The sequence below is a fragment of the Trichomonas vaginalis genome, chromosome V (assembly GCF_026262505.1).
Source record: "Trichomonas vaginalis G3 chromosome V, whole genome shotgun sequence".
NCBI lineage: Eukaryota > Parabasalia > Trichomonadida > Trichomonadidae > Trichomonas > Trichomonas vaginalis.
This window is the reverse complement of record NC_067207.1, coordinates 28,488,996-28,500,937: the sequence shown is the minus strand read 5'-3', so window position 1 is coordinate 28,500,937 and position 11,942 is coordinate 28,488,996. Positions and strand designations below refer to the sequence as shown.

Here is an 11,942-nt window from a genome sequence, read left to right as displayed (position 1 = left end):
TTGTATGTAGATGGAGATATTTGGATTGGATAAATAGTGTTTCTAGATGATCCCTTGTGTAATGCAAACAAAAGCCAATCTTTTGAGAGGACTAAAATTTTTGTCAACTTAGATTTTGATGACGGAAACACAACAATCAGTTATTTTTGAGAGCAGACAGACACAAAGTATCAACTTTTCATCATCACATCTTATTGCAGAACTCTTTAAAGCATCAATCGGTCCATATGGATCAACAAAATTGCTTGAAATGGATAATGGACCATTAACGTTAACGAAAGATGGTGGTGTTCTTCTTCAAAGACTTACATTTATTCATCCAACAGCAATTTTTATTGTTCGCGCAGCTATGGCACAAGAAAAAATGTATCATGATGGTGTAAATAAGCTCATTACGTTAATTGACGCAATACTTAAAGAATCAGAGTATGCCATATCAGATGGCGTTCATCCTCGTAAGATAGTTAGAGGATTACAAGAAGCCCGTGATATTGCAATGAAACATCTCGAGGAAATAGCAATCAACTTGAACCCAACACATTCGATGCTCCGCGATATTGCAAGGACAGCAGCCAAAACGAAATACCCAAAAGACATTTCAGATACGATTGTCGATGCAATTCAGTGTATTAAGGTCGATAACGAGCCGATTGATCTCGATCGTGTTGAAATTCTTCGAATCAAGAATACTATGCAAGGAATCCGCCTAGTCAAAGGTGTTGTTGTTGATCAAGGCTTTAGAAATGATATGATGCCAAAGAAAATGAAAGATGTTCGCATTCTTGCAATGAACATCAGCTTAGAACTTGAGCCAAGTTCATATGCAACATACGCTCCCGTTGCAAATGCCGATCAAAAAGAAAGATTAATGATTGCAGAGCGCAGATTCGTTGATGACAAAGTTAAAGCGATCATTGCACTCAAAGATGCCTGTAACTGTGATTTCCTTGTAGTTAATGGCAAAGGAATCGATTCTCCTTCATTAGATATTTTCTCTCGCGCAGGAATCTCCGCTCTTCGTCGTGTATCCGCCAAAAACATCAACAGATTCATCCACGCATGCGGATGCCATGTAGTCAACTGCGTAGACGATCTTTCCCCTCAATGCCTCGGTTTTGCAGGAAAAGTGACAGAAGAAAGTTACAAAGGTCAAAAATACGTTTATGTCGATGAAGTCAAAGATCCGAAGGCCGTCACCATTGTCGTCAACGGCGTTAATGACCAAGTCGCAGGCCTGATTACTGATGGAGTTAAAGACAGTTTGTGGGCATTGAAACAAGCGATTGATGATGGAAAAGTTTTGCCAGGAGCTGCTTGTGCTGAAGTTTCCGTCTCCACGAAAATCAATGAGGAGATGAAGAAGATGAATGCAGAACTAAGAATTGGTTCTGCTGTTTTCAGTAGAGCACTTATTGAAATCGCAAGAACACTGGCGAAAAACTGTGGACATGATCCAAGTGAAGTTGTTCCTGAACTCCAAAACGCTTTGGAAAGTGGAGAACAGAGTGGAATTGATGCTGATACAGGAGAAATAATAGATCCGGCTGATTTCGGTTTATACGACAGTTATAGTGCAACAAGAGCTTTTATACAAAGTGCTCCTTTAGTTGCTACTCAGTTGTTACTTGTTGATCAGATAATTGAGTCAAAAACAAGAAGAGAAAGTCCAAAGGATAAGAAACAAAATGATAAAGAATAGAGATTTTTTTATTTAATTTGATTTTTTTAATGATGAACTTACGCCCATCTGACATTCTATCACTTTTTGTCACTTTTTCTTCACAACAAAAAAAATCTACTTATTTTCAGGAAAAATATACCACAAGAATTAGAGCATGCTGAGAATGTATGAGAAAATGGCAAGTACACTTTTAAATACTATAAACAAGATTTTTAACTCCTGGCTTTGTAACGCTATATTATGACTAATTCCTTACTATTTTTTTTGCTCATTTAGCAAAAAGTCTAATTGATCAAAAGAAAATTAGTAAATATATAATTTTTACAAATAATGGGGTGAAATGAACAATTTCTTTTGGATGAATTATGGCTGAGGTGCTTCTTCGGCCTCAGCATTTTCTTCCTCTTCATCTTCGTCATCACCATCTCCTTTGTGGTGATGGTGGTGATGATGGTGATGGTGATGTTTCTTCCTGTAAATAACAACACAAATGATGAAAACAATGAGAACGCATCCAACAATGACAAAGATCATCCATACTCTGAGTGAGCCTGCCTTCTTCATGAAGAAGCCTTCTGTTTGGTTAGCTGGTGTGCCATCGCTCTGCGTAGAAGCATTAGCTTCGCCTTCTCCTGATGATTGATGGTTTCCATTGTTATTTCCTGTGTTTCCATTGTTATTTCCTGAATTTCCATTATTGTTACCATTATTGTTTGTTGATGTTTCAGGAGTATATGGAACAGCTGCCTTGACTCTTTCAGTTGCAAATAATGTCATTTCATAAGGCTTCTTTGATGTAACCATATTATTCTCAATTGAAGATACACCTTCAAAATCATTTACATCAAGATAACAACCACTTACTTGAGCTACAGTATTCAAAGCATATACAACAGGACTCTTTTTATATCTATTACCATAGAAAATAGTATCCTTAATTGTAACAGGTTTGGAGTGTTGAACACCAATTGCACCATAGCCATCAACTTGATTTTTAACAAAGTTACAATGTTGAACAACTGTTTGTCCTGTATTACTTGCAATGTATAGAATACCACATGATGAGCGGCATTCTTCGAAATTGCACCATGTTACAACAGGGGATGTTTTGGCATGGTCAAGTAGGAAGTTTCCATACGCATACCCATGGCCTAAACTTGAAGCATAGTTTCCTGAAACATTTAAGTTCTCAAAGAATCTTGGAGTATTCTCGAGACGTATGTTCCTCGCACCACCCGTATTATCAATGAATGAAGACATAGTAATGTTATACTCGCCTGAGGTAGAGATTCTTCCCATAACTCCATTATTTCCACTGCCTGCATAATTTCTGGCATCCAAAACTTTATCCATTTTGAGGTAGAATTCTCCTTCAAATGCAAATGGACCATTTGTTTGAGCAGAGCATTCAAGGAACATTGTTTTCAATACTTCGATTTTATTTCCCAATCCACCATCTATCCACACCGGAGAGTATGCCGTCGTTCCCCCAAGATTGGAAAAAACGCAATCAACAATTAGTAAGTTTTCTTCAAGTGTATCCCATAACTTACTTTCAGTATATCTTCCTGTAACTTTCCTGCAATATACGCTCTGTAAGAACAATGAAATCATTATGCTTGTATTAAAAATGAACTCAGTTCATTGCTTTTCAATTTTCATAAGATCAGTATGATGTGCTTTTGCGTCATAGTTCATACTTAATAAAATATATTTATATGAAAGAGAGTAATCATAATATATGAAAATTATCCTTTTATAATTTTCTGAAAAATATTTTTAGCTTTTGATAACAATTTCAGAGAATAAAATGAAGCGACTCCTTAATTAATTTATAGTATTTTTATATATGCATGGTTTATCTAAATTCAAACAAAAATAATATAGAATACTTGGTGGATTTTCAATGTGTCATCTCAAAAATTGCATTCAATTTATAATGGCCAAAAATTGTGAATCTTCCTAGTAATTCATTATATGTTCTAAAATGAATGGAATTCATTGGCCGACTTATGATGTGAAATTAAATAATTTTAAGGGTTCCTTCCCTGGCCAAAAGTATTCTATCGTCGTTTCCAAAACTTTTTAGGAATGGCTTATAAAAGGTTATATAACTTAAATCTATTGTATAATTATATATTCTTCATGAAATTAATATAAGATAATATTTGCCTCCTTCTAATAGCAATTCAACTTTCTGACACATGTACTGAGACGTCATTGAATGAAAAATAATCGTACTCCCTATACTAGTACGCCTCAAAATTATCTTTCCTCTATTTAATAAAAGGAAAACATGATATTTGATATGAAAAACTCAAATCTGTTGTCCAGAAATTTCCTTTTTCAATGGAGATAAATTTGATAACAATCAGTGTAATTATATTAATTTATACATGAATCCATATGGGTACATATTGCAATAGGAAATTTCCTTTAAATATTTTGAGATGACAATAACCAAGCATGAAATTTGAAAACTCCCTCAAAATTGTTAAGAATGTTATTAAAAAAGTGTCTGACACTCTCTAACCAAATCAATAAATCCTTATTTTAATAACAAAAAAAGTTTATTAGATATATTAGGTTCTATATTGTATATATAATAACTTTTTCCTTAAGAAAATTGGAAATAAAGTCACGCATGACAAAATAAATTGGTAGAATGTCAGTTAATTTTGATTTTCCAATAAAAAAAAGAAAACTGATATTTTACAATAAATAAAAGAAGAAGAAAAAAAAATTAATATAAAAATATAAAATATATATATAAAAGATGAAATTACTCGTTGATATTCATTGGTGGCAAACGTTCCTTTGACATTGCTGGTCTTCTTGATACATTTCCGCGGAGTTGTAACTGTTTCAATTGTGTTGTCAACTCTTTGATTCTTCCTTCCTGCATCTGGATAATCTTATGCAACTCTTCCTGGCTGAACATTGACTTATGAGACTCTTCCAAAATCTCCTTCTTCATGCGGAGATTCTGGATCTGTCTTCTTAAGTCTGAAATCTGTGTCATCAATGTAACAGATTCAGCCATCTTTCTCTCTTGTGTTCTCTTTGATTCTTCGTCACCTCTAGAGAGTCTTCTTGCAACAGCTGTGATGTTTCTTTCAAGTGCATCGCGCTGTCTGTTTCTCTCGATTTGGATATCAGTGACACCTGTCTTTCTCTTTGATGAACTCTCGTCACCAACATATTTCTTGTACAAGGCTTCCAAACATGGAGAAAATCTCTTTGGCTTGTGTGTCGTGTTGTTCTTATCCTGTTCAAGAGCCTGATAAACATTGTGAACTTCAAGCTTGAACTGGCGAATGATTTGTCTGACTTCTTCGTATTCTTTAGTTCTTGTATCGATTTCTCTAAGTTTTGCATCGATTTTGAGACGAAGTTCATTCGATTCCAAGCGAAGTTGTTCGTGGTTCTTGTTGTATCTCTGCATTTCTTGTTGCATTCTTTCACATGTGATTGTGATATCCTGCAACTTGGCTTGATCTGGCTCAAGTTTCTTGTTCCAATCCGCAATTCTGTCGTTAAGCAATTGTTTGTGCTTTTCGAGGTTGGAGTTTTGTTTTGTGAGTTCATCGATTCTTGCATCTTTCTCTTCTAAGTTGTGCTTGAGTTCTTTCAGTTCGTGAATTCTTGTTTCTTTTAGATGTCTTGCCTGAGCAATATCTGTTTGCTTTCCTGCAACTTCTGCTGCTTTCTTGTTCAGTTTGTCTCTTGCATCTGCTTCTGCTGCCTTTGCTTCTTTCAGTTGTTCTTCCATTCTCTTGCTTTGTTGCTCGAGTTCTGCTGATTTCTTCAGTTCTTCCTTTCTGAGTTGCAAAGCTTCGAACTCTCTCTTTCCGATTTCAAAAGCAAGTTCACGGCTTCTTTCGATCTCCCATTTGTCGTATTCTTCAATCATCGCGTTCTTTTCTTCTTGAACACGTTGTGTTTCTTCGGCCAATGAGCGAAGTTGTTCTTGGAATTTCCTTTCTGCTTCTTCACGAGATGCTTGGTTTGCAGCTATTGCTTTCTTGAGCTTTTCATCCCATTCTTTACGTGCTTCTTCGATATCGAGCTTCAACTGTTCTTGTTGGTTCATTTCGTTCTCTTTGGACATCTCGAATCTCTTTAATTTTTGTTCTTCTTCGTTTGCGAAACGTTTGTTTGTTGCTTGGATCTGTTCGCAGGCTTCCTGGTTCATCTGCTCGATTTGCTGCTCAAGGGCGGCCATGTTCTGGTTCTCAGCGGCTTGTTCAGCAGCAAATTTTTCTTGGATTGTCTTAATTGACTGTTCGAAACCTTGGTTTAACGTTGCAAGCTTGTTAGCATTAGTTTCGCTTTGTTCTCTGACGCGTTGCTGTGCTGCTCTGAGCTTCTTGAGCTGCTCAACATTCTCAGATCTTGTAATGAGGACATCTTCTGAGAAAGTGATCTTTGCATCTGATCTCTGGTTGCCTTGGTCGACGCCATTGATCTTCATCATGTAGATGCAGCCATCTTCGCCTGAAGAAAACAGATACTGGAAGTCGGGGGAAGTGACCATGGCAGTTACGGGCGTGTGGTGTGCTACAGTTTCCGTTACAGAATCGGTTGTAGGGAAATTGTTGACAGAATTTGAAGTTCCTGGGAAATGGTAAATTCTGATCGTTCCGTTCCTTGTTGAAACGAACAAGCACCTATTAGAAGGTCCCATAACAACTTGGCAAGGTACAGCTACGACATCCAGTTGGTTCTTTGTCTGTGTGTCCTCTGTTTCGCGTAAAGTATTATCTGGAGCAGTGATACCATAGCAACGGGCGCATGTTGGATCGGTAGCGACAATTGAAATAAAGTGATGGGTCTGTTGAGATGTCAATGATGTACGGGATTTACCGGATCTGACAACCCAAATTCCCATTTGACCACTCATGTCGCATGTTATGATATGGTTATCGTCTGTGGACCATGCAAATGTTGCAACTCTTTGGCCTTGTGATCTGATTGTGACAACCGGCTTAAATGTGTATGATGAATAAACAGATACTGAGTTCTGGTTAACCGCAGCGAAGTATTGACCTCCGTGGGAGAACTTAAGGTCCTTGCAGTTTCTGATACCGAACTCGTGTTGAACAACTAAGTCGTTTACTGTAACGGCCAAATATGCAATTTTTTCTGGGAAGCCAACAATCATGAAACAACCATTCGGATGGAATGATACTGATAATGGCGGGTCTTTGCAGTAATGGTTGACCTCACAAACCATTTTATCGTAGTTCCAAACACGAATTGACTGATCTTCACCGCAAGTAACAAGGAGTTGCTTGCGATATGCAACGTCGATGCCTGTAACAACACCAATGTGGTGGGATGGAAGTACTGTAACGAGTCCTTCGTTCTGATTTGCGTTTGGATCTGTATTATTGAGAGGAATTGCAATGAGACGTGCATCATTCATGAGGGCCATGAGTTTGTCTTCGCCTGGAGAAACAGCCAAAGCAACAATTGTGCTGTTTTCGTCGATTACAATTGAATTTCCTTCTGTGAAATTCTTTAAATCGGCTTGTTTGTCGAAGAAGTGGATTGTGTTTCCACCTGTAACGCAGACGAAGCCTTTTGGTGTAAGAGTAAGGTTTGTAATTGGGCCATTTGTTTGATTCTTGATAGGGATCTGCATAGAATAATTAGGAGTATCAAGACAGTAAAGGTGACCATCTGTAGATGATGCGATGATACGGCTATCAAGGCCTACGAAGATGTGTTCTTTGAAATCGTATGTATCTTTGCTTGGCGTTTGTTTATAGTTAAATCCTTTATCGCTACGGACGAGGAGCTTATAAACTCCTTTACCAGTGCAGCAAATTGTATTGACATCAGTTGGATGGAAAGAAATGCAATTTACACTTGTATTAAATGTACTGGTTGAAGCATTGCCAGTAACTTTTTGGGATACGACTAAAGAACCATTAGTAATATCGAAGTAAAAGATCTGAGAATCAGTATTTCCCATGGCAATCAAATAACGTGCACCAGCGCTAAAAGCGAGAGCAGTAAACGACATTGTTGAATTTGGAAGTGTAATAGATTTCTGGCGCTTAAGAGTATTAAGTTCTACAATGTATATAATGGAAGCATCAAGTTCTAAAGAATAAGCTAAGAAGACTTGGCCATTTTGAGTTGGAGGAGAAACAGCAACGCACTTAACATCACCACGAGCTGTATCTGTGTAGGGCAAAAATTTCTGTTTCTTCAATTCCCAGTTATGAGAAACAATATTATTACCTGCGAAATAAACAACAGTGGTTTCTCCGAGTAAATAAATGCCTGTATTTGGCGAGCGATCAATGCCCATCACTCGGAATTGTTCAAGGCTGATCTGGTTCGCTTGGGTCATGAAACTATTATTAACGTATAATCGCTTGCCATTCAATTTTTCATTATTTGTTTAAAAAAAAACAGAACAATTTGATTTTATTATGGATATAAAATGTTTATCATGTAGATGTTTATTTCATCCATTAAAAGTAAAGAAATGTAAGTTCTTCGATTTCATCAATGAATTTATGACCATTCTTAGGATAAATGAGATGTGTTATCGTCGGTGTCGTTACATTTTGTGGTATACAAAGCAGGATCCTCATATCCTATGAGATATGAGAATTCGTTGCAATTTATAAGTATGTATTATGGAGATTCAAACTTATCATAACAAAGTTCTGAAATGTTTTAAATTAAGCTTCTTCAACACATTCATGGTACAATATTTTGAAATTGAATAACCTTCATACTTTCGCATGAAAAGATTAAAATTCCGGTAGTAAAGTATGAAGATAGTATAAAAGTAGCTCATTTTAGCTTTTGTAATAAGAGGTATCATGATCCTTTTTGTATTCTTGATATATAATGATCCAAAGGGTACAAATAGCGAATAAAATGAATCTAGAACGATTTAACGTTCATATGCTTGATTAAGGATTGATGTGTATTATTTTGAATTTGGACAAAATTTTCTATCGTCCAGCAATGGAAGGAAAACCTGTTTCTCGTCTTTTCATCCGCAACTTGCCAAAGAGCGTTGAAGAGAAAGAACTCGTGAAAGAATTCTCTAAAATGGGTGAAATTACAGACTGTAAAGTCATTAGAACAGAGCGTGGCAAATCTCGTTGCATTGCTTACATAGGATACAAAACTGTTGAAGAAGCCGAAAAGGCACAAAAGTATTTCGATAATACATTCATTCAATCAAGAAGAATTGGCGTAGAATTCGCTATTCCGATCGGTGAAAAGCAATTAGACGAAACATGGGCAAGAAGAAAGAAATTTGCAAAAATTGAAAAACAACAGGAAAAACAAATTGAAAAATTCAATCGTGACAACAAAGATCAGCCAAAAGAAAAATTTGACCCCGCATTTCAAGAATTTCTTGCAGCACACAAGCCAAGACAGATGCGTGCATCATGGAATGATGGATTTGGCTTCGAAGAACAATACCAAGACGAGAAAGAACAAGAATCTGAGAAAGATAACGCAGAAGAAGAAGAAAACAACGAAGAAGAACAAAAGAAAGAGGAAGAGAAACCAGTATCTATTACTACTACTCGTTTATACGTCAAAAACATTCCTTATAAGTCAACTGCCGAAGAAATCAAAGCAAGATTCGAAGAATTCGGTCCTGTCGAAGATGTTTCCCTTCCTACAAGTGAAGTTCCAGGAGAAAACCGTGGTTTTGCCTTCGTAAAATTTGCAGATTTAGAATCAGCCACAAAAGCATATATGACATCAGTTATATTCGAAGGACGTCATCTACAACTCGCACAATCTGAGCCAGAGCCAGAAAAGAAGAAAGTTGACCTAATTCCAGATGATGATCAAACATTCCAAGAAAAGAAGCAACAGAGACTCAAACAATACAGACCAGAGACAATGAACCCTCTCATCATGGATAAAAACACTATTGCTGATGCAATTGCTGATAGAATCGGTGTTACAAAAGCAGATGTCTTGAATCCAGAGTCAGATAACGTTATGGCACGTCTCGCAATCGCAGAATCACAGCTCATTGAAGAAACAAAGCAGCTGTTCATCGAGCACGGTATAGATGTTGATGCTTTGAATGAAGGTTTCAAATCTGCCGATAAAATAAACTATTCAAAAACAGTTTTAATTATAAAGAACCTTAGATGGGAGACGACCGAGGAAGAGCTCCGCGGCATCTTTGCATCCAAAGGTACACTCGTCAGATTTGTCCTTGCTCCAACTCATTCAGTTGCAATTGTTGAATTTGCAAGAGGCGATGATGCAAGAAAGGCGTTCAATTCGTTGAATTACAGACTCCTTCATGATACCCCTATATATATTCAATGGGCTCCAGATGGCTGCACCACTGGAACTGGCGTTGAAACAGATGAAAGAAAATCTTGTCGACCAAAGGTTGAAATTAAGACAACAACATTAATTGTTAAGAACTTACCATTCACTGTTACTAAGAAATCAGAAATTGCTGAAGCATTTAAACACGTAGGTAATATTAAGGCAATTAGAATGACTAAAAAGAGAAATGAGCAAGGCCATAGAGGTTTCTGCTTCATCGACTTTACAACAAGACAAGCTGCACAAGCTGCTTTCGATGCAATGCAAGATGTCCACCTTGCTGGCCGTCACTTGATTGTTCAACCTGCTGAGGAAGGTAAGAGAGAAACAAGCGTTGAGATGAATGTTAATCCTATAGAAGAAGATAGAGAACCATCAAAATAATCTTATATTTTATTTATATTTTTTTATAAAGTTTATCGTTCTTATAGAACTTATTATAAAAGATCGTGCTTTATTGATATTTTTTAATTATTGGTCATTTGCCCCTATTTAAATTTGCATGACCCCATAAATTGTAATTTGACAATGAATTGAAAAAAGTTATCGGTTTCTGTAAACCGTAATTTCAGAAAAATGCAATTTCCAAATAATCGTGAAGGATTAATTCGTGAAATTGGTGCAACAGCCTTATCAAGCATTCCAGCATCTCTTTTAAGTGTAGGTCATCAAGCATACATCAACAAAGATTTGGAAAGAACAGCATTTTGCAAATTGGCCTTGAAAAACTATGCTTGCTTCACAACTGATTTCATGGCAGCTAATCTTACATATAAATTGGCATTCAAGGAGCTATCTGAATCATACTTTAAAGAGCTTGGCCGCTATCTTTTTGCAAATGCAATCGGACATACTGCCTCAATATCAGTAAGATATCTTATTGATCGTAACCCTAATGTTTTGAAGCCAAAGAATTTGGCAATTACTTTCGGAGCTCGCATGGCTCTCTCCGGAATCGAATTTTCAATCAGAAATTATGAGCTCACTTGCGAAGAGTTCAAAAAGTTGCTTTCAAAAAGTAAGTAGAAATCATAAGTAACTACTTTTTTTCTTAGAAAAAGTAAAATGATTTTTTTTATAATATGATAATAGATTTAGCTATTTACCTATATCCAAATAAACTTTTTGAAACTTGGTATAGTATTTCCATTCAATTTCACGCTAAATAAATTTAAGAATGCAAATAAATTAACAAAAAATTGAATAAATAGCTGTATTATATGATGAACAAATCTATCCATACAATGTCAAGACATCTACACACTTGAATTTGATTCATAGTTAGCTAATAATTATTACATTTTCGAACAATCAAAATGAATTAAAATACAATGTTTAACTTCATGCTGCATTGGAAATGACATGAAAATGGCATCCCAATGTTTAGGCTATAGCATGGTTCCATTCGAAAGAGTAGTGGAAATTGATTATCCATCTGACCAAAATTTAATTCAATTTTTCAAAGGGAAAGCATAGATTTTTTAGTGTGCTACCCTCCAAAATTCAGTTTTGTGCGGTGAAACCTGTTATTGAGGAAAACTGTTGAATCTGGTCGTACCGTTTCGAGCCGTGTTTAAGCCATGCAAGAGTCAGACTTGGATGATATAAGTTATTAGTTGATCTGAATCTTCAATATCTAAGTTGATGTATTATTCTAGTTTTGAGCATACACATAGATTTTAGTGAGTATTTGCATATATGTCTTATCATTTATTAGTGGTTTACCGCATGATTTGCATTAAAATAGAATTGATTTGAGGAATAATTGCAAATAAGCGAGTAATTATGTTATCACATTGGATAACCTATCTTAATATTATATTTTGGACGAATTTTAAGTGTCACAGAAATTGAAAGCAATAATATTTGCGGGAAGATTTGAATGGATATTTCGGTTGGCGGGGAAATTTGAAAGAAAAAG

At 36.1% G+C, this 11,942-nt stretch overlaps 5 protein-coding genes across 5 annotated transcripts; 3 read left to right on the top strand and 2 right to left on the bottom strand.

Annotated features, from left to right (window-relative positions):
* Positions 1-112: 112 nt before the first annotated feature.
* On the top strand, positions 113-1,701 carry TVAGG3_0419350 (chaperonin family; the record flags this gene model as incomplete). Its single annotated transcript, XM_001324444.1, has 1 exon — positions 119-1,699. One exon carries the CDS (start codon positions 119-121, stop codon positions 1,697-1,699), a length of 1,581 nt encoding a protein of 526 aa, XP_001324479.1.
* Positions 1,702-1,913: 212 nt separating this feature from the next.
* TVAGG3_0419340 (uncharacterized protein) lies at positions 1,914-3,327 on the bottom strand (the record flags this gene model as incomplete). Its single annotated transcript, XM_001324443.1, has 1 exon — positions 2,045-3,295. One exon carries the CDS (start codon positions 3,293-3,295, stop codon positions 2,045-2,047), a length of 1,251 nt encoding a protein of 416 aa, XP_001324478.1.
* A 955-nt stretch (positions 3,328-4,282) lies between these two features.
* Positions 4,283-8,087, bottom strand: TVAGG3_0419330 (cilia- and flagella-associated protein 57 family; the record flags this gene model as incomplete). The annotated part of the gene is made up of 1 exon (XM_001324442.1): positions 4,464-8,045. The coding sequence occupies one exon, from the start codon at positions 8,043-8,045 to the stop codon at positions 4,464-4,466; it is 3,582 nt and encodes a 1,193-aa protein (XP_001324477.1).
* Positions 8,088-8,674: 587 nt separating this feature from the next.
* Positions 8,675-10,471, top strand: TVAGG3_0419320 (small-subunit processome assembly; the record flags this gene model as incomplete). Its single annotated transcript, XM_001324441.1, has 1 exon — positions 8,675-10,405. One exon carries the CDS (start codon positions 8,675-8,677, stop codon positions 10,403-10,405), a length of 1,731 nt encoding a protein of 576 aa, XP_001324476.1.
* Positions 10,472-10,592: 121 nt separating this feature from the next.
* Positions 10,593-11,102, top strand: TVAGG3_0419310 (uncharacterized protein; the record flags this gene model as incomplete). Its single annotated transcript, XM_001324440.1, has 1 exon — positions 10,598-11,047. The coding sequence occupies one exon, from the start codon at positions 10,598-10,600 to the stop codon at positions 11,045-11,047; it is 450 nt and encodes a 149-aa protein (XP_001324475.1).
* Between the last annotated feature and the right edge of the window lie 840 nt (positions 11,103-11,942).